This window comes from Canis lupus, chromosome 3 (genome assembly GCF_003254725.2).
Source record: "Canis lupus dingo isolate Sandy chromosome 3, ASM325472v2, whole genome shotgun sequence".
NCBI classification, from domain to species: Eukaryota; Metazoa; Chordata; class Mammalia; order Carnivora; family Canidae; genus Canis; species Canis lupus.
Window position 1 is genome coordinate 41,321,094 of NC_064245.1, and position 20,880 is coordinate 41,341,973.

At 38.4% G+C, this 20,880-nt stretch overlaps 1 protein-coding gene across 9 annotated transcripts in view; it reads right to left on the bottom strand.

The window, feature by feature from the left end:
• The window catches only part of LRRC28 (leucine rich repeat containing 28), a 159,126-nt gene that overhangs the window by 10,186 nt on the left and 128,060 nt on the right, over window positions 1-20,880 (bottom strand). For 7 of the 9 annotated variants that reach the window (XM_025436927.3, XM_025436933.3, XM_049108421.1 and 4 more), the window contains 2 exons: window positions 13,213-13,388; window positions 11,457-11,616 (listed from right to left, as the gene is read on the bottom strand). In XM_025436927.3, the coding sequence (XP_025292712.1) occupies window positions 11,457-11,616; window positions 13,213-13,388 (336 nt within the window). Of the gene's footprint in view, window positions 1-4,893; window positions 11,617-13,212; window positions 13,389-20,880 lie in introns of all 9 variants that reach the window. The other 2 variants (XR_007409796.1, XR_007409795.1) reach the window with 1 other exon arrangement.

Consider the following 20,880-nt stretch of genomic DNA (forward strand, 5'->3'; position numbering starts at 1 on the left):
ATCAAAACACAAAAATAAATCACATTTCCACATACTAATAATAAACACATGGAAACTGGAATTTAAAAATATAATATCATTTATAGACAGAAAGAAAGTGAAATATTAGGGTATAAATTTAACAAAACACTAAGGGATCTGAATGCTGAAAATCAGCAAATACTGATGAGAGAAATAAGAGTACCTAAATAAATGAAGAGTCACAGTATTCACACACTGGCAGCAAAGATGTTAATTCTCTCCAAGTTGATCTATAGATTGAATGCAGTTATTTTCAAAAACCAGTATAAGGGTCTTGTTTTGAGAAAAAGATAAGCCTATGGAAATTTATATGGAAATCCAAAGGCCCTGGAATAGTTAATACAATCTGGAAAGGTAAGAATAAAGAAATATCCCTTTATCTGATAGTAAGGCCTAATATATAACTACAGAATCAACATAGTTTGGCATGGACAGATAGACACAGATCAATGGAACAGAATAGGGAACATCTTTATGGCCTTGGGGTAGGTAAAGATCACTTAGGACACAAAAAGCACTAACTATGAAATTAAAATGGATAAATTTGACCCCATCAAAATTAAAGCTTTCTGCTTTGCAAATTACACTCATAAGAAGATGAAATCACTTTTGAGATTTTCTCAATTCAGGAAACTATATAAATTTTAAGCTATTAGATACTTTGTATTACCTTAATTTAGAAAAAAATAAAAGTTGGTTGGAACCCTATTTCAGATAATTTGCTACACCAGAATGTATATATTTGTATATATCACAACTGAAATGAAGATCAGATATAAAATGATCTTAAATGATAAGTGGATTTTTTGAGGATCACCTAACTAAACTCTCCCTGTTTTTTCTTAACTATGTTACATAGAAGCAATACATTTCATGGCACTGAATTTTTAAAAATAAAGGTTCTAAGCAAAAGAATCCAACTCTATAAAAATGTGGAATTTTTCTAACTTCCTGAAGCATAATGCCCATTGGCATCATTAAGTTCTTACGATGGAAGAGGGATGAAGAGGGTAGGGTGGGTAACCTGGAGGTGTCATATTTGTGATACAAAAAAAAAAAAAAAAAAAAAAAAATCCCAACTCTGTGTACTTACTTTTGGGAGATTCATCTAAAAACATATTGTATCGGCCTTAAGAATGGATTTGTGCTGGTTTGATCCTTTAAAATTCCAGAACTGTGGCACCAGAGATGTGATAGGGGAGAAATTCTGAGCTAAGCAATAAACTTTATAGTTAGGAAAAAAAAAGATGCTAGTAAATTCTACAAAGAACATCAGATATGACATTTGTTGCTTTAGAATCTTGAACTTATTTATAGACGAGGCAGGAAAAAGAACATTTCAGCTTAGTTTTAAAATACAGAAATACCACTATTCTTAAAAAAAAAAAAATCACAATGTGGTTGGCACATACTGGAGCCCAAAAAATCATAAGAAATATGGTATTTTCTTTGCAAACGTGTTTCCTGATTAGGAACAAAAAGCATAGCCTTGACTCATACAGAAATTCAAGCCAGAAGAAAAATATTTATTAGACAGAATTGATTGGATGATATCCTAAGCCTGTGCACATATTAAGGGAGAATCATCTCATGACACATTTACATTTGTTGCACTTCTGTTAACAATGCTTGTTACAAAAAAAAAAATGCTTGTTATGTTTGTAACTTGTTACATATACAAAACTGCTTGTTACATTTATGTTAACAGTGACTGTCTCTCATGGGAAGAACCTATGTGCAGAATGAGGGGCTTACATACTACATACTGGTAGCTATATTTAATCGGTCCATGCCCTAGAATGTTAGGGGTGAAATATGTATGGGGAAAGATGGATCAGCTGGTTTGGTCACAGCTGAATCCCCAATACCTAGTACTGAGTTTGGCACATAGCAGGATGGTCAGTACGTTAACTGTTGAGTGATACAAGGATAAAACAGTTACGAACAATTTACTTAGGTGAAGAACCTTTTACCTGTGCAAACTTACATAAGTCACCTTAAGAGTGTGCCAATGAATACACTTCTGCTGGAAGAAAAAAAATCCCAAACACAAGTAAGCAAATAATGTCAGTATTACTGATGTTAATTGTTTCACAGAAGAAAGTAATGGTCATAAAAAGCAAGGGTATAGAAATGAGAAACATCTTGTTAAGTGATCTGACCAGATAAGAATCAGAAGAGATTATTTACAGATAAAGTCCTTATCCCTAAGATAAAGAAGGGAGGAGTACTAAGTTGTTCTGAAAGATGTTGTTGGGAAGCCTTAAGACAAAGAATTCTGCATCCCTCTAGCAAACAGACCTCTGTCCCAAGGCAGTCACCCAGACATCTGGCTGTGTCATGGAATCACTCTGGCCTCAAAGACCTGAGTGATTTCCTGAAGAAAACCAAACTCTAACTCTGAGCTCAAAAGCAGCTGAGAAGCCATAGTGTCATTACCTACATGATTGTGAGGCACATTCACTGCATATCTGCTGACTGGACAGATTAATAAACAGGTGGATGAGTTATTCTGAGCAGTTTGGAAGGAACTCCAATGGCATTTTTTTTTTTTTTTAATATTTTTTTTAATTTATTTATTTATGATAGTCACAGAGAGAGAGAGAGAGGCAGAGACACAGGCAGAGGGAGAAGCAGGCTCCATGCACCGGGAGCCCGACATGGGATTCGATCCCGGGTCTCCAGGATCGCGCCCTGGGCCAAAGGCAGGCGCTAAACCACTGCGCCACCCAGGGATCCCTCCAATGGCATTTTTTAACAGGAATAGGAAAAAAAGTTCTAAAACCCACATGGAAGCAACAAAAGATCCCAAATAGCCAAACAAATCTTGAGGCAGAACAAAGCTTGGAGGAATCTCACTTCCTGACTTCAAATGTTTTACAAACCTTCAGTAATCAAAACAGTATGGTACTGGCATAGAGATAGATATACAGACAAATGGAACAGGACAGAGAGCCTAGAAATAAAGCACACATACGTTGTCAACTGACCTTCCACAAAGAAGCCAAGAACACAAATGGGGAAAGGGCAGTCTCTTCAACAAATGGTTGAAGACTGAACATCCAGATGCAAAAGAATTAAACTGGACTTTTATCCAACACCATACACAAAAAGACCAACTCAAAATGGATCAAAGACTTATTTGTAAGATCAGAAAGTATAAAACTCCTAGAGGAAAACATAGGGGGAAATCTTCTTGACAATTGGCAATGATTCTTGGATATGACGACCAAAAGCACAGCAAAAAAAGCAAAAATAGGCAAATGGGACTAGATCAAACTAAAAAGTTTCTGCACGGCAAAAACCACAATTAACAAAAGGAAAAAGCAACTTATAAAACAGGAACAAATATTTGAGAATCCCATATTTGATAATGGGTAAATATTTAAAATATAAGGAACTCCTATAACTCAATAGCAAAAAAAGTCTGATTTAAAAATGGGCAAAGCACTTACACAAACATTCTCCAAAGACACACAAATGCCAACAGGTATATGAAAAAGTACTCAACATCACTAATCATCAGGGACATACCAATCAAGACCACAATGAGATCCTATCTCATACCTGTAGGATGGTTATTATAAACAAATAAAAAACAAACAAAAAAGCCAACCAAACAAAAAATAATAAGTGTTGGAAAAGATGTAGAGAAATTGGAATCATTGTGTACTCTTGATAGGAATGTAAAATGGTAGTCTATGGAAAACAGTATGGCAGTTCCTCAAAAAATTAAAGTAGATCTGTCATATGATCCATAAATCCCACTTCTGGGTACATAACCTAAAGAATTGAAATCAGAGCCTCAGAGAAATACCTGCATACCCATGTTCATTACAGAATTATTCACAATATCCAAGATAGAAAAACAACTTGTGTCCATTGATGGGTGAGTGTATAAAGACAATGTTGTATAAATATACAATGGACTATTATTTAGACTTAAAAAAGAAGGATGTCCTGGCATATGCAACAACATAGACAAACGTGGAGGAGATTATGCTAAGTGAAATAAGCCAGCCACAGAAGGACAGGATTTCACTTGTATGAGGTATCTAAAAAAGTAAAACTCATAGAAGCAGAGAGTAGAATGGTGGTTGCCAAGGGCTAGGGGGGAAGAAAAAATGGGAGTAGTTGTTCAGTTTTAGTCATGTACACTGAACAAATTCTGGGGTGCTGCTGTGGAATGTAGTACCTATAGTTAAATAATATTATATTGTGCACTTAAACATTTGTTAGGAGAATAGATCTCCTGTTTAAATTCTCTTACCACAATTAAAAAAAAAAAAAAGAAATAGGGAGAATACCAATAATCTGATTCAATGGATCCTTAGTTAAGAAGTGGATTTAGGTGGGCAGCCCCGGTGGTGCAGCGGTTTAGCGCCGCCTGCAGCCCAGGGCGTGATCTGGAGACCCTGGATCGAGTCCCATGTCAGGCTCTCTGCATGGAGCCTGCTTCTCCCTCTGCCTGTGTCTCTGCCTCTCTCTCTCTCTCTGCATCTCTATGAATAAATAAATAAAATCTTTAAAAAAAAAAAAAGAAGTGGATTTAGAGAGAGTCCACTTTAAAGTATTACCAGTGGTCGCTGAGTGAAGTAAGTCAGTCGGAGAAGGACAAACATTATATGTTCTCATTCATTTGGGGAATATAAATAATAGTGAAAGGGAAAATAAGGGAAGGGAGAAGAAATGTGTGGGAAATATCAGAAAGGGAGACAGAACGTAAAGACTGCTAACTCTGGGAAACGAACTAGGGGTGGTAGAAGGGGAGGAGGGCGGGGGGTGGGAGTGAATGGGTGACGGGCACTGGGTGTTATTCTGTATGTTAGTAAATTGAACACCAATAAAAAAAATAAATAAATAAAGTATTACCAGTGGTCATTTCTGGTGGTAGTACTTCCATTTGAAATAGTTTCCTTTTGTAGAATCGTATTTTCTAATTTTGCTTCAATGATAATGTATGAATTGAATAGATATGCTTTGTCACTCCCCAAAAATAAAAATAAAACCATTAGTCTACTAATGTTTTAACAATTAAACATATTTTTAATTTCTAAAGCAATTCCAGTTTTTTATAAAAATTCAGTACTACTCAAACGAAATCACTGTTAGGTTGAAAGCACTGTTTTACCATGCATAGTGGTACCCATATTTGACAAAGATTGGATCATGCTATGCAACCTGCTTAAAAAAAATTTTTTTTTAAGAAGAGAGGTGGTGCAGAGGCAGAGGGAGAGAGAGAGAATCTTAAGGAGGCTCCATGCCCAGTGCAGAGCCTGACACAGGGCTCAGTGTCACAACCCTGAGATCATAACTTGAGCCAAAATCAAGAGTTGGACGTTTAACTGACTGAGCCCCTCAGGCAGCCCTAAAAATATTTTTAACTAAACTTACAATTTTTTGCTGAAGAGTCTTTTCTTTTTTAACCCATATTAAGTTTTAAATAAAGGATTTTTTAAAAATCCCTCTCTCTCTCTCTCTCTATGTGTGTGTGTGTGTATATATATATATTTTTTCAAATCGTTGGTTTTGTGTATTTGTAAAAATATATTGTCACAATATGCAAATGATTCTATAGTATACAGAATTGAAAATTAAAGTCCCTCCTGACTAGACTATCCTACAACTCCACATTCCTCTCTCCCAAGATAACCACAGATAAGAGCTAGATGTACATCCTGTACACATGCATGTATTTCTGAGGTATCTTGTTCAGAATATTAGTGTATCCATTTTGTGTTTATGAGTACCACTTCAAAATTTCTTCATGCTATATGGTGATTCAATTAGTAGCTAATTGGTGAATCACTATGGTGATTCATAGTGTCTGAAACACAGATTTGAAGCAAGACTGCTAGGGTTCAAATTCCAGCTCTGCTATGAGACCTTGGCCCAGGTTCTAATATTCCTATGCCTCAGTCCCACCTCCTTCCACCCTCTATAAAATGGAGACTATATTAGGTTGAACCACATGTAAGTGCCAAGGCACATGATTGCTATGATTCAGTCTTGTTTTAAAATTCTTTAATTTTAAGGTTTTTTTTTTTTTTTTTTTTTTTAAATAATTCAATCTAGTAACAGACCTGTCTTATAGTGCTTGGAGAGGAAATACAGTTCAGCTTCCAAGCTGGATCTCCTGACCCCTAAAAACCAGTATGTTCTTTCTATTCCAGCCTTCGGCCTCCCTGCACAAAAGCAGAGATGTCACCATACCAATACCTGTACACTGTAATATCTGTTACAGATAATCCTTAACCCAGTGATATCGGAAGAACCAGTGAGATTCTGGGCCATTTGTAGTTCCTGTCCCAAAACACCTTGGTGATTAAATGAAACCTTCTGAATGCCAAGATGATTACTTTTAGGTGTCAACTTGGGTAGGCCAAGGTGCTCAGTTGTTTGGTCAAACACCAATCTAGATGCTGCTGTAAAAGTATTTTTTAGATGCAATTAACATTTAATCAGTAGACTTTGAATAAAGCAGATTACTCTCCACGATGTGGGTGGGCATCATCTAATCAGTTGAAGGCCTTAAGGACAGAGTAAAGAAATAGAAAGACTTTTCTTTAAGACAGTGACCTGCTTGAGTTTCAAGTCTATGCCCTGCAGAATTTGGACTCAATTCCTAAATTTCCAACCTGCCAGTTTGCCCTATGGTTTTGGACTTGCCAACTCCTGCAATTGTGTGAATTAATTCCTTAAAATTAATCAATCTCTGTCTATATATGCAGATATAGGTATAGGTTCTGTTTTTCCGGACAACCCTTAACTAATATAGATATAACTACTGGAAGCGAGAAGCTGCCATAACAAATACTTAGAAATTTAGGAGTGGCTTTGAAATTGGGTAACAGGGGTTGGAAGAGTTATGAGCTGCATGGTAGACAAAGCCTAGAGTGCCTTGAAAAAACTGTTGGTAAAACACAGACATTAGAGGGTACTGGATGAGGCTCACGAAGGAAAGAGGGTGCTGTAGAGAGAGCTCCTACTGTCTTAGAGAACACATACATCGTCGTCATCAGAATGCTGCTAGGAAGATGAGCATTGAAGGTGTGTTTGCTGAGGTTTGGATAAAAGGGGAAAGTATGTTATGAGAAACTTGCAGAAAGGCGACCCTTTTATAAAGCACACAGAACTTGGCAGAACTGTATTCTGCTGGATGGAAAGCAGAACTTATAAGCAATGAACCTGGATGTGTAGCTGAGGGGATTTCTAAGCAAAGGGTTGAAGGCATGGCCTGGTTTCTACTTGCTGCTTACAGTAAGATGGTAGAGGAGGGAGCTAAGTGGAGGACACTGTTAGGCAAAAAGGAACCAGAACTTGAAGTTCTGAAAAATTCTCAGCCTATCCATATTATAACTAATGAGAAAGCTTGCTCTGGAGATAACACCAAGGGACAACTGTTTATACAATCAGTCATTTCAGCAGAAATGCTGACAGCTTGCACTTAAGGGGACAGGGATGGGACACAATGAGGAAAGGCTGTCAGGCTTCTGGAATTCTCCTGGCAAAAAAGGGGCAAGAAAGCAATTGAGGGAAGGGAGGAATGACCAAAGGGGATGGGGCAACTTTCTTGATTTTAGAGGGCAGGGCCCCACCCAGGGCTGATGGGGTGGGGCCTACACTGTGGTGGGCCTAAGGACAGAGTATCTAGCCAAAAGATTATTCTCAAGCATTAAAATCTAACGCGATTCTAGGTTCTGGACATATTTGGAACTCATTACCTCTTTTTCCTTCCCAATATTCTCCCTTTTGCCATAGGAAGGTCTATCCTATGTTTGTTCAAACATTACATACTGGAGCACATAACTTGGTTCATAACTGGAGAGGAGCCCCAGGAGGAATTATATCCGAGTTTGATCCATACCCGATTTAGATATTTAATATAAGATTTTGAACTTACGAGTTGATGCTGGAATGGGTTAGGATTTTGGGGGTGTTGGGATGGGATGAATTTATTTTGCATTTTTGGACCAGATTGTTAGGAGCTGAACTGTACTCTCCCAAACTCCCATGTTGAAGCCCTAACCTCAAACATGATGGTACTTGGAGTTGGGGACTTCTGGAGATAATTAGGTGTAGATGAGGTCATGAGGACAGGGCCCTTGTAATGGGACTCATACTCTTATAAAAAGAAGAGACACCAGAAAGCTGGTGTGTGTGTGCCCATACTCTCTCTGCCATGTTGAAGCAGCAAAAAAGTGGCCACCTGCAAACCAAGAAAAGAGCTCTCACCACATGCACCCTGATTTCAGATTTCCAGCGGCAGAACTGCGAGGAATAAATTTCTGTTGTTTAAGCCAGTGAGTTATGGTATTTTGTTATGGTAGTCTGAGCAGAGTATACAGTAACATTATTTGGAAACAGGATCACTGCAGGGATAATTAGGTAAGTGAAGATGAGTCAGTAGGATGGGCCCTAATGCAGTATCATTGATGTCCTTATAAAGGGGGGGCAGGCTTAGACACTGAGACAGAGAGAGAAGATGATGTGAAGACACAGGGAGAAGACAGCCATCTCCAAGCCAAGGAGAAAGGCTTCGAACAGACCCTTCCCTCAACAGCCCTCAGAAAAAACTGGCCCTGCTGACATCCTGATTTCATACTTCTGGCCTCCGGAACTGTGAGACAATAGATACCCTATTATTTAAGTCACCCAGTTTTGTGGCATTTTGTTGTGGCATTCCTAGTAAACGAATACATACTTCTGAGAAACTTTCAGTAGCCTGATTTCCTAATGGGAAATATAGAATTTGTGTAAGTCATGACTGTGTGGGGAATAATAAATAACTCTCTATGTTGCTGTTCTCCATTTTAATAAATGAACATAAATAAGTTTGGGGAATGAAAATTTGCTATGAGTATAAGGATTCACAGTCATGAATACACTAGTCATTCTTCTCTGTTATAGATATTTGAAGGTTTGGGTATCGCTTATGCAAAATATCGTAATTTCTTTTTACTGCACTCTATTAAATTTAAGTTGAAACTAACACTTGTATGGGACTTGGTATTTTAGAAGAATATCCAATATGTTCTTTTAAAATAATGCCAGATGTCCATATTAATTTAGATATTGGCTGATACATAAAATACAATTATTTTATGGCAAGCAATGCAAACTGAACTGAATATATTATAAAACTTAAAAATATTATTATAGAGACCTGAGTTTATGATATTAAAAATATTGATTTTATTTTCAGCAGTAAGCTACTGAATTCAAGTATTTGGTTTTTAGTTACAAAAGAAAGTACTTTAAAGACTATGATAGAAACTGAAGTCAATGCTTTTAATACAATCTCCATAGCAACAAGGGAAGGAGCAAAGTCTGGTGGACCAAATGAAAGCCACAAACTCTCAATTTCAACCCTAGCATTAACTCACCACAGAAGGCCATGTTTATATCTTGGCATTTCATCTGTGCTATAAACACAGGCACTTCTGGCTTTGCTCAACAAACGGGCATTGCCTAAATCCTATGTACTGAATATACTTATTTTATTAAGCTCATACTATTATATTTATGTTCTGAAACAATATAAGATTATTCATACTGAATTTTTAGGTTGTAGCAGAGAAGTAATAGTAAATAAAATACTCAAATACTGAATACATTTCCCAAATTTCACATAAAGATAACACAAAAATGACTTCATTTGAAGTATCTACTTTATTTTCACAAATTAATTACCATGATAAAAAGAGTATTTATCTTTTTGAATAGGTATTCAGAATGGTATCAGCTACTGACAGAGTATCCTGACCATACGGAATTGTTTTCATTTTCATATTTTCAGTAAGAAAAATGTCTTCTACAGAAAATTGTACAATAATGCATAAGGGTTTCACTATAGTTTAATGAATTAGTTAAAATTATCTCTGATGGTATTTTACTAATACGAAGAGCATTTGCTAAAAACACATATATCCACACAAGAAACTTTAAAGTCTCTGAGCTTAAGAAAAAAGATTAAAATAGTTAACATTTGCTTAATATTACATGGCTAGGCTCTTTCCATGAATGATCTCATTTGCTTCACAATGACCTTATTAAGCAGATATTATTATTATGCTCACTTTATTAATGAAAGGCTGAAGCTCAGAGATGTTAAGTGCTTTGCCCATGGTTTCCTGGTCCAAGCCCGTGCACCTGACTGCTATGCACTGGGGCTCTCCTCGACTCTGCCTATTTCATGTCAATTTTATTCATGTAGTAATACACTCAGACTCTGACTCAGTCCTTTTAACTTTAATCTAAATGGAATGCCGCCACTACATTTGATGATGTGGTCATCTTGGACTGGAAGTCACTCATTTAGAAAGGTTTAGAAGGAAGGCTTCTTGTGGGCAGGCGCAACAAAACAGGACACATTAAAAATACAGAAAGTGAAAACAGGTACTGAAAAGTATAACACAACAGGATCATTCAGGATTGGAAAAAGATCAATGTAGTTTTGCAAGGGAGTGGTTAGAGAGATAGTGGAGGGAACTACTGTTTGTTGGACACCCATTATATGTCAGGGTTTCACCTTCATCATGTGCCAATCCTCATGATGCCCCCGTCTCCCCAGCAGGCTGTTCTAATCCCATTCTGAGACTCGGAGAGGTCCAGCAACCTGTCCAGGCTCCCTTCTCATTCTATAAAAATGCTTATAAAGGAAACGCTCTTGGCACTAAATAGGAATAACAAGTTATCTGAAAAAGTTACTAACCCAAAATATCATTTGATGAATAAGTGAGGTGTTACAGAGTTTGTTGTGTTTTTTTTTTTTTTAACTTTGAAAAATGTGAACTTAGAAAATCCTAAATGTAGAATATCTATATGCTGAGGTTGTGCTAATGGGGATTTTTCATTTGATGTCCTAATTTTAATTGTCTAGTTTTTTTTTTTTAAACTACCAGGATAGGGGTTTTTACTTGGTGAACATTCTTAGCAAATTCAAGGCACTGTGCCAAGAAATAGAGAGTGGCAAGAGAATGGCATTTGGAAGTGTTAGAAATTCAAGACAGAAACACACATATACATGCACATACACACAAATGTGTGTGCACGATGTTGAGCCATGCACTTTCAGTTAGCAGTGCCAATTAAATAGAAGGGCTGGGCTGGTCCCATTATATAACAAATATTTTGTTCTTACATTCCTTATTGCCTAAAGACCATTGTGAATAGGGAATAGCAGGAAAACGCTCCTACAAAGAATAAGCTACTCTAAATAATACATACAATAAAACTGTTCTGTATACAACCAAAAAAGTAATAAAGGGAAGTCCAGTTTTCTTGTGATGCTGAAAATGTGCTTTTGTTTCATTCAGCTGTATCTCAGGAAGCACTCTATGCACCTTTAGAGCTGATGACTTAACAATACTTCCACGCATGGCCTCCACCCCTTGCCCAGGTGTAAGCCCTGGTGCCCACTTAGGCATGATTACCCCTGGTGCAGCCCTGCCATCGGCGTCTCTCTCAAGGGAAAGAGCTTGGGGTAGACAATCGTAAACATGGGCTCACTACACCGGTGACAGTGCCCCAGGGGGCAGTGCAGCAGCTCCAGGAGACTTCTGGGTAACGAGACTGGAGACAGAAAGTTCAAATCTGGAACACAAGAGAAAATCATGCATGAATTTAAAAAATCAGATTTCCTTAAGCTAGATTTAAGACATGTTTCTTTGTTACTAAGTCAGTTCAGTGAGTTAAAAAGTATCGCATGTTGAAAATACTATTATCTGATAGGCACAGAATTATTTGGAAATGAAAGATTTTTTAACCTCTTTGATACTAGGAGAAAAACCAAAATCTACTCTTTTAACAGCAAATAGAAGCTGTCTTGAGGTAGAAGCAAGAAAAGAATAAGACCAAATATTCTTGAAGAACAAAGATAAAAAAGGCATTAATTTACCCAGAGAAGGGTTGTAAAAACTTTCTATGGCAGACTTGAGACTGAAAAAGAACTGGCACCAAAGACCAACACTGACTTTCATTAAATTCTTCCTAAGTCAACTGGATATCTAGCATTACTCAAGTTGAACTATATTTACTGAAAAGAATGAAAATGGGAAACAAAGAAATCAAAGAAAAGAAAAAGAACGAAACAAGCTCTTCCGTGTTTCATTCCCGCAAGCTGTCATTTATAGAGAGGGTGTCTCCTTATCAGTCTAGCTGGAGCTCTACAAAAGAAACACTGAAAGCAAAACATCCCCATGGCCCAGGAATCCTGAACACAAGTGTAGCACTCTGGATTGCCATGGACGGGAAACATCCAAGAGACAGAGAGGGAAATGGTCACACTACAAATTACTGACTCATCTTTGGGAAGGAAACACAAATTATCTTCTCATCCTTTATATCTATTTGAACTTTATCAATAACCATTTATAAAAACAGAATTTACCCCTAGGTGAATAATTACAGTTGTCTTTTTAGTATTAAAAAAATAACATTGTATGAGACATTCCTAGAGGGTTAATGTGAGATGTTTTTGGATGGATCTTTATTTTTTTCTAAAGCAAAGACAAAACATTTAGCAGTTTTAAAAGCACTTGGAATGTATCTTATTAAAATTGCCTCCTGCTTTCTTAAAGCATCTCTGAGACACATATCACAATACCCATAAAATCTATGTACCGCCAAATCCTCTCCAAACCAAGAGTTAACGTGCTATGGTAATACTGCCAGGGACTCCTGATATTTCTTTCCCTTTAGGTATGAAATTTCTCAGATGCGAGGAGGCTGCTGGCTGAAACCTGCTTCTGCTGGGAGGTCCCCCATTTTGCTTTCAGGATAAGCTTTTGGCATTTTTTCCCCCAACTCAAGGAAGTACGTCTGCCAGCATTCTCACTTCCACCAGATATGTTCCCAAACACCAATTTCCTTCATTTAAACCACATGGTTTAACTTTTAACCTCCGTCCTTTATGACTGAAGACTGTATTTGAGTGAACGGTCCTCTGTGTCTGCAGGGGGTGCCGAAGGGAGCAGTGTTGATAAAATACTAAAACTGTGGTTTATTATTTCTTTTAATTAAAAAAAGGCCCCATTGTACAACAATGTGAATGTACTTAATGCCACTAACTGAGCACTTAAAACTGGTTAAAGTAAATTTTACGTTATGTAAGAAATGGACACCATAATAGGCACAGCATGAAATATAATTTCTAAGTTCACCGGTTAAGAGGCAGAAAGTCCTGTGTACCTTTAAGAAAAGTGTGGTAGGTGTGATGGAGACTCCTCATGGCCAGCTCTTGCAGAGGCAGAACATGGTCATTCTCTGTCCCTATGGCCTTCACCTCGGCAGGCAGGAAAACAGTTAGCTGCCCCGATGAGAAAGAAAGCAGCTTTACCTCGGAAACTTGAATGGGAGCCCCACAGCTGCAGAAAGACACATTCACAGTATTATTAGCAAAAAAAAAAAAAAAAAAAAAAAATAAGGCAAAGAATATACGTGCCAATAAAAATGTGTTAATCAAAATATACATTTAAAATTTTAAGACACTGCCGAATTGCCAGAATTCCTTTCAAAGTGAACAGATGCTAGCCTGGGTTCTTTAATAAAACCTGGCACAGAAATGTACACTCATCAATTGGAACTCAGCTATAGCACAGTTACTTCCAGTAAGGACAAACTTTGAAGGAACTTTCCTTTGTGAGACTGACACAATTTGTGCTGGAAGAGCCATTGATCCTCACTGCATTACCCTTTCCAAGTTCATGTCTACTGAAATTTTCAAAATTAAAAGGAAAAAAAACAGTGCTCTGTTAAGTTACAGCATTTTGTTTTAACCAAATTTTTGTGGTGGGGGAAGCAGCCCCATAAAGCAAATTGATTTTTAATGGTAGAAGATAGCTTTATTGGATCCCTCCACAAACTTGTACGGAAATTATTCATGACAAAGCCTATTGACTACACTAAGTTATGTCCTATCCCCCACAGCCACTCATAACTATAAAGGAGGTAGAGGAGCCTTGTTTCTACAACTGCCAAAACTATGGAATCCAACTTCATCCTATCTCTCGTCTGGGACCACCAGATTACCTAAAAGTCTCAAGACTTTACTTCTCTAATGACAAACAGGTGCGAACCAACCTTGGTTCTCCAGATACAATCTGAGGTAAGCTCTCTGTCCTCAACCAGAGACAGGCAATGAGGGAGAGGGCATGGGCTTGGGCTGCAGAAGCTGGCAGCTAATTCCTTTTACCAGAAAAATCAGAGCATCAGCTCTATGCCACCCAGTTAAAGAGACTTAAAGAGTATAACAACAAAACAAAAGAAAAGCAAATCCAAACAAGATGACTTTCCTTCGGAAAATGTAACAGTTACAATATAATTGTTCTAAAGTTGGGTCAGAGAAGATAAAGTGACTGATTGTCCAGGGAATTAAAGATTTCCTAGAGGAGACAATATCTGACTCAACTGACATCACTCAACCAATTTCTCCACCCAGCTGAAAAGAAAGAACCTCAGAAGGTCACTCTGAGACACCTTCCTGAGCAAAACCCATATCCAAAAGAGACCCACTGCTTCAAATTTGAACATTATAGTTTGATTTTGCCTTTTTCAACAGCATCTCATATTCTGTACCCAGTTTCTGGGATTCATCTATGTTGCTGCATGTACTATAGTTTACTCATTTTCACTGCTCTGTAGTAGCTGATAGACTGTTTCCAGCGTTGGGCTATCGTGAACATTTTTGTATTATTTGATGCAGATGAGCATACACTTCTGTTAGGTACATATGTAAGATCAGAACAGGCTTATTTATTACAGTAAGGAGAGACAGATGGTGAAAAGGTAAATATAAAATAAAACAGAGTGAGAGGGGAGTGAGAGCTGAATTAATCAAAGGAAGTCTTTTCTGAGGAGCTGACACCTGAGCAGAGACCCGACTGAAGAGTACAGTTGAATCAGGGAAGAGGAATTCCATCACAGGATGACAGGCATGTTAAATGGAGGACAGGAAATGAAGAACTCAGGGAGTCCAAAGCAGCTAGAACATAGTTGGGAAAAGTCTAAACAAGATTTTAGCAAACTGAATTCAACAATATATCAAGTCATTAGGGCCAAATGAGGTTTATTCTACCAATCAAGACTTTATTAACATTAGAAAAATCAATGTTATTCACTATACTAAAACTTAATAAAGGAAAAACCATAGATAATTTCAATAGATTAAAAAAGTTGTCTAACAAAATTCAACACTCATTAAAAAAAACTTAACAAATTTGAAAAGATGGGAATTTATTCATCTGAATAAAGCTAACTATGACAAGACAACAGTTTATACTTGGTGAAAGACTGTTTTCCCAATAAGTTCAGTAAGACAAACATGTCTGCTCTCACTACCTTTATTTAACAATGTACAACCACGCTAGGAATTTGAAGAGGGAGAATTATAAGAATTGTTAATCAGAAAGAAGCCTCTAGAAACTAGGAAGCATGAACAAGAAAGTTACTTAGAGGCTTAGAATGCCTCCCCCTCTAGACCTATTCGGGAAGGGCATGGCCACCACAGGAGCATGCAGTGCTATGGAGAAGAAACGTGCTACGGGGTGCACGCTGCAGCCAGTTCACAGATACAGTCTGTCAGGTACCTCAGAAACTTGCTGGAGAGTCTGACCTGCTGCTAGGGGCTAGAAAACATGCTGGAGGGTCTAGCTGGTTCACAGAATCAGCTCCTGGGTGGCAGATCACCAGGTGGTCTGCAAGAGTGGTCTGCCAAGGAACAGAGAAATTTGCTGCAGAGTATGGGTTTCTGCTGGACTGTTCTGGGTCTCCCTTTGCTAGCTGCAGGGCAGAAAACAGCAGCCTAGATGCATGAAGGGAAATGCCTTCCTCCTGTTTTGACCTTGAAGTATCCCTCTATGGCTTTCTATTTATTTATTTATTTATTTATTTAGTCATTCATTCATTCATTCATTCATTGAGAGACACACAGAGAGAGACAGAGACAGAGAGAGAGAGAGGCAGAGACACAGACAGAGGGAGAAGCAGGCTCCACGCAGGGAGCCTGATGTGGGACTTGATCCCAGGACTCCGGGATCACAGCCCAGGCTGAAGGCAGGCGCTAAACCACTGAGCCACCCAGGGATCCCCCCCTGTATGGCCTTCATTTTTTTTTTAATTAATTAATTATTTATTTATTTATGATAGTCACAGAGAGAGAGAGAGAGAGAGAGAGGCAGAGACACAGAGGGAGAAGCAGGCTCCACGCACCGGGAGCCCGACGCGGGACTCGATCCCGGGTCTCCAGGATCGCACCCCGGGCCAAAGGCAGGCGCCAAACCGCTGCGCCACCCAGGGATCCCCCTCTATGGCCTTCTATTGAAGAAGACTTATATTAATCCAGATGACAAAGGAGAAAGTTCTCTAGGAGCCAGTTCCAGGGAAAAAAGTCGGTTTGGAGCAATAGAAGCAATAGATTGATAAAAGACACATATACTTGACTCCTCTCTATAGGGAGATAATATAATTTGAGGCATATGATAATATAACAGTTCTTTATATACCACATCTGGCAGGCAATCAAAATTAACCAGGTACAATGGTAGATAAAACGGCCTAAAAGAAAATAAAGAGAAAAAAATGATTAAAAAAAAGATTTTTAAAAAGATTCACAATGATGGAATTATCTGATACAAATTTATTTTTTAAATTATTTATTTTTGGCCGGGAGGCCCAGGACCACAAGGACACTCCTGCCCCGAGCTGAGCAGATCAGCGGCCCTGCCCCGGAGCCTCCAGGCCCTGCAGGCGGAGAGCGGTTGTTCCTCCTGGGGCCTCACGGGGTAAACAACCCCCACTGAGCCCTGCACCAGGCAGGGGGCAGAGCAGCTCCCCCAAGTGCTAACACCTGAAAATCAGCACAACAGGCCCCTCCCCCAGAAGACCAGCTAGACGGACAAGTTCCAGGGGAAGTCAAGGGACTTAAAGTATACAGAATCAGAAGATACTCCCCCCCTCCGCCCCCATGGTTTTTTTTGTTGTTGTTGTTGTTTTGTTTTTTGCTTTTTGATTTGTTTCCTTCCCCCACCTTTTTTTCCTTTCTTTCTTTTTCTTTCTTTTTTTTTTTTTTTGCTTCCTTTTATCTTTTTTCTTTTTCTCTCTTCTTTCCTTCTTTCTCTCCTCTCTTTTTCTCCTTTTCTCAATACACCTTGCTTTTGGCCACTCTGCACTGAGCAAAATGACTAGAAGGAAAACCTCACCTCAAAAGAAAGAATCAGAAACAGTCCTCTCTCCCACAGAGTTACAAAATCTGGATTACAATTCAATGTCAGAAAGCCAATTCAGAAGCACTATTATACAGCTACTGGTGGTTCTAGAAAAAAGCATAAAGGACTCAAGAGACTTCATGACTGCAGAATTTAGATCCAATCAGGCAGAAATTAAAAATCAATTGATTGAGATGGAATCCAAACTAGAAGTCCTAACGACGAGGGTTAACGAGGTAGAAGAACCAGTGAGTGAGGGCTGGCAGGATATATTCAGGGTCCTAAATGAGAAGAGCATGCAACCAAGAATACTTTATCCAGCAAGGCTCTCATTCAAAATGGAAGGAGAGATAAAGAGCTTTCAAGACAGGCAGGAACTAAAAGAATATGTGACCTCCAAACCAGCTCTGCAAGAAATTTTAAGGGGGACTCTTAAAATTCCCCTTTAAGAGAAGTTCAGTGGAACAATCCACAAAAACAAGGACTGGATAGATATCATGGTGACACTAAACTCATATCTCTCAATAGTAACTCTGAACGTGAACGGGCTTAATGACCCCATCAAAAGGTGCAGGGTTTCAGACTGGATAAAAAACCAGGACCCATCTATTTGCTGTCTACAAGAGACTCATTTTAGACAGAAGGACACCTACAGCCTAAAAATAAAAGGTTGGAGAACCATTTACCATTCAAATGGTCCTCAAAAGAAAGCAGGGGTAGCCATCCTTATATCAGATAAACTAAAATTTACCCCGAAGACTGTAGTGAGAGATGAAGAGGGACACTATATCATAATTAAAGGATCTATCCAACAAGAGGACTTAACAATCCTCACTATATATGCCCCGAATGTGGGAGCTGCCAAATATATAAATCAATTAATAACCAAAGTGAAGAAATACTTAGATAATAATACACTTATACTTGGTGACTTCAATCTAGCTCTTTCTATACTTGATAGGTCTTCTAAGCACAACATCTCCAAAGAAATGAGAGTTTTAAAATGATACACTGGACCAGATGGATTTCATAGATATCTACAGAACTTTACATCCAAACTCAACTGAATACACATTCTTCTCAAGTGCACATGGAACTTTCTCCAGAATAGACCACATACTGGGTCACAAATCGGGTCTGAACCGATACCAAAAGATTGGGATCGTCCCCTGCATATTCTCAGACCATAATGCCTTGAAATTAGAACTAAATCACAACAAGAAGTTTGGAAGGACCACAAACACGTGGAGGTTAAGGACCATCCTGCTAAAAGATGAAAGGGTCAACCAGGAAATTAAGGAGGAATTAAAAAGATTCATGGAAACTAATGAGAATAAAGATACAACTGTTCAAAATCTTTGGGATGCAGCAAAAGCAGTCCTAAGGGGGAAATACATCGCAATACAAGCATCCATTCAAAAACTGGAAAGAACTCAAATACAAAAGCTAACCTTACACATAAAGGAGCTAGAGAAAAAACAGCAAATAGATCCTACACCCAGGAGAAGAAGAGAGTTAATAAAGATTCGAGCAGAACTCAACGAAATCGAGACCAGAAGAACTGTGGAACAGATCAACAGAACCAGGAGTTGGTTCTTTGAAAGAATTAATAAGATAGATAAACCATTAGCCAGCCTTATTAAAAAGAAGAGAGAGAAGACTCAAATTAATAAAATCATGAATGAGAAAGGAGAGATCACTACCAACACCAAGGAAATACAAACGATTTTAAAAACATATTATGAACAGCTATACGCCAATAAATTAGGCAATCTAGAAGAAATGGACGCATTCCTGGAAAGCCACAAACTACCAAAACTGGAACAGGAAGAAATAGAAAACCTGAACAGGCCAATAACCAGGGAGGAAATTGAAGCAGTCAGCAAAAACCTCCCAAGACACATGAGTCCAGGGCCAGATGGCTTCCCTGGGGAATTCTATCAAACGTTTAAAGAAGAAACCATACCTATTCTCCTAAAGCTGTTTGGAAAGATAGAAAGAGATGGAGTACTTCCAAATTCGTTCTATGAGGCCAGCATCACCTTAATTCCAAAACCAGACAAAGACCCCACCAAAAAGGAGAATTACAGACCAATATCCCTGATGAACATGGATGCAAAAATTCTCAACAAGATACTAGCCAATAGGATCCAACAGTACATTAAGAAAATTATTCACCATGACCAAGTAGGATTTATCCCTGGGACACAAGGCTGGTTCAACACTCGTAAAACAATCAATGTGATTCATCGTATCAGCAAGAGAAAAACCAAGAACCATATGATCCTCTCATTAGATGCAGAGAAAGCATTTGACAAAATTCAGCGTCCATTCCTGATCAAAACTCTTCAGAGTGTAGGGATAGAGGGAACATTCCTCGACATCTTAAAAGCCATCTACGAAAAGCCCCCAGCAAATGTCATTCTCGATGGGGAAAAACTGGGAGCCTTTCCCCTAAGATCAGGAACAAGACAGGGATGTCCACTCTCACCACTGCTATTCAACATAGTACTGGAAGTCCTAGCCTCAGCAATCAGGCAACAAAAAGACATTAAAGGCATTCAAATTGGCAAAGAAGTCAAACTCTCCCTCTTCGCCGATGACATGATACTCTACATAGAAAACCCAAAAGTCTCCACCCCAAGATTGCTAGAACTCATACAGCAATTTGGTAGCGTGGCAGGATACAAAATCAATGCCCAGAAATCAGTGGCATTTCTATACACTAACAATGAGGCTGAAGAAAGAGAAATTAAGGAGTCAATCCCATTGACAATTGCACCGAAAAGCATGAAATATCTAGGAATAAACCTAACCAAAGAGGTAAAGGATCTATACCCTAAAAACTATAGAACACTTCTGAAAGAAATTGAGGAAGACACAAAGAGATGGAAAAATATTCCATGCTCATGGATTGGCAGAATTAATATTGTGAAAATGTCAATGCTGCCCAGGGCAATTGACACATTCAATGCAATCCCTATCAAAATACCATGGACTTTCTTCCGAGAGTTAGAACAAATTATTTTAAGATTTGTGTGGAATCAGAAAAGACCCTGAATAGCCAGGGGAATTTTAAAAAAGAAAACCATATCTGGGGGCATCACAATGCCAGATTTCAGGTTGTACTACAAAGCTGTGGTCATCAAGACAGTGTGGTACTGGCACAAAAACAGACACATAGATCAATGGAACAGAATAGAGAATCCAGAAGTGGACCCTCAACTTTATGGTCAACTAATATTCGATAAAGGAGGAAAGACTATCCATTGGAAGAAAGACAGTCTCTTCAATAAATGGTGCTGGGAAAATGGACATCCACATGCAGAAGAATGAAACTAGACCACTCTCTTTCACCATACACAAAGATTAACTCAAAATGGATGAAAGATCTAAATGTGAGACAAGATTCCATCAAAATCGTAGAGGAGAACACAGGCAACACCCGTTTTGAACTCGGCCACAGTAACTTCTTGCAAGATACATCCACGAAGGCAAAAGAAACAAAAGCAAAAATGAACTATTGGGACTTCATCAAGATAAGAAGCTTTTGCACAGCAAAGGATACAGTCAACAAAACTCAAAGACAACCTACAGAATGGGAGAAGATATTTGCAAATGACCTAACAGATAAAGGGCTAGCTTCCAAGGTCTA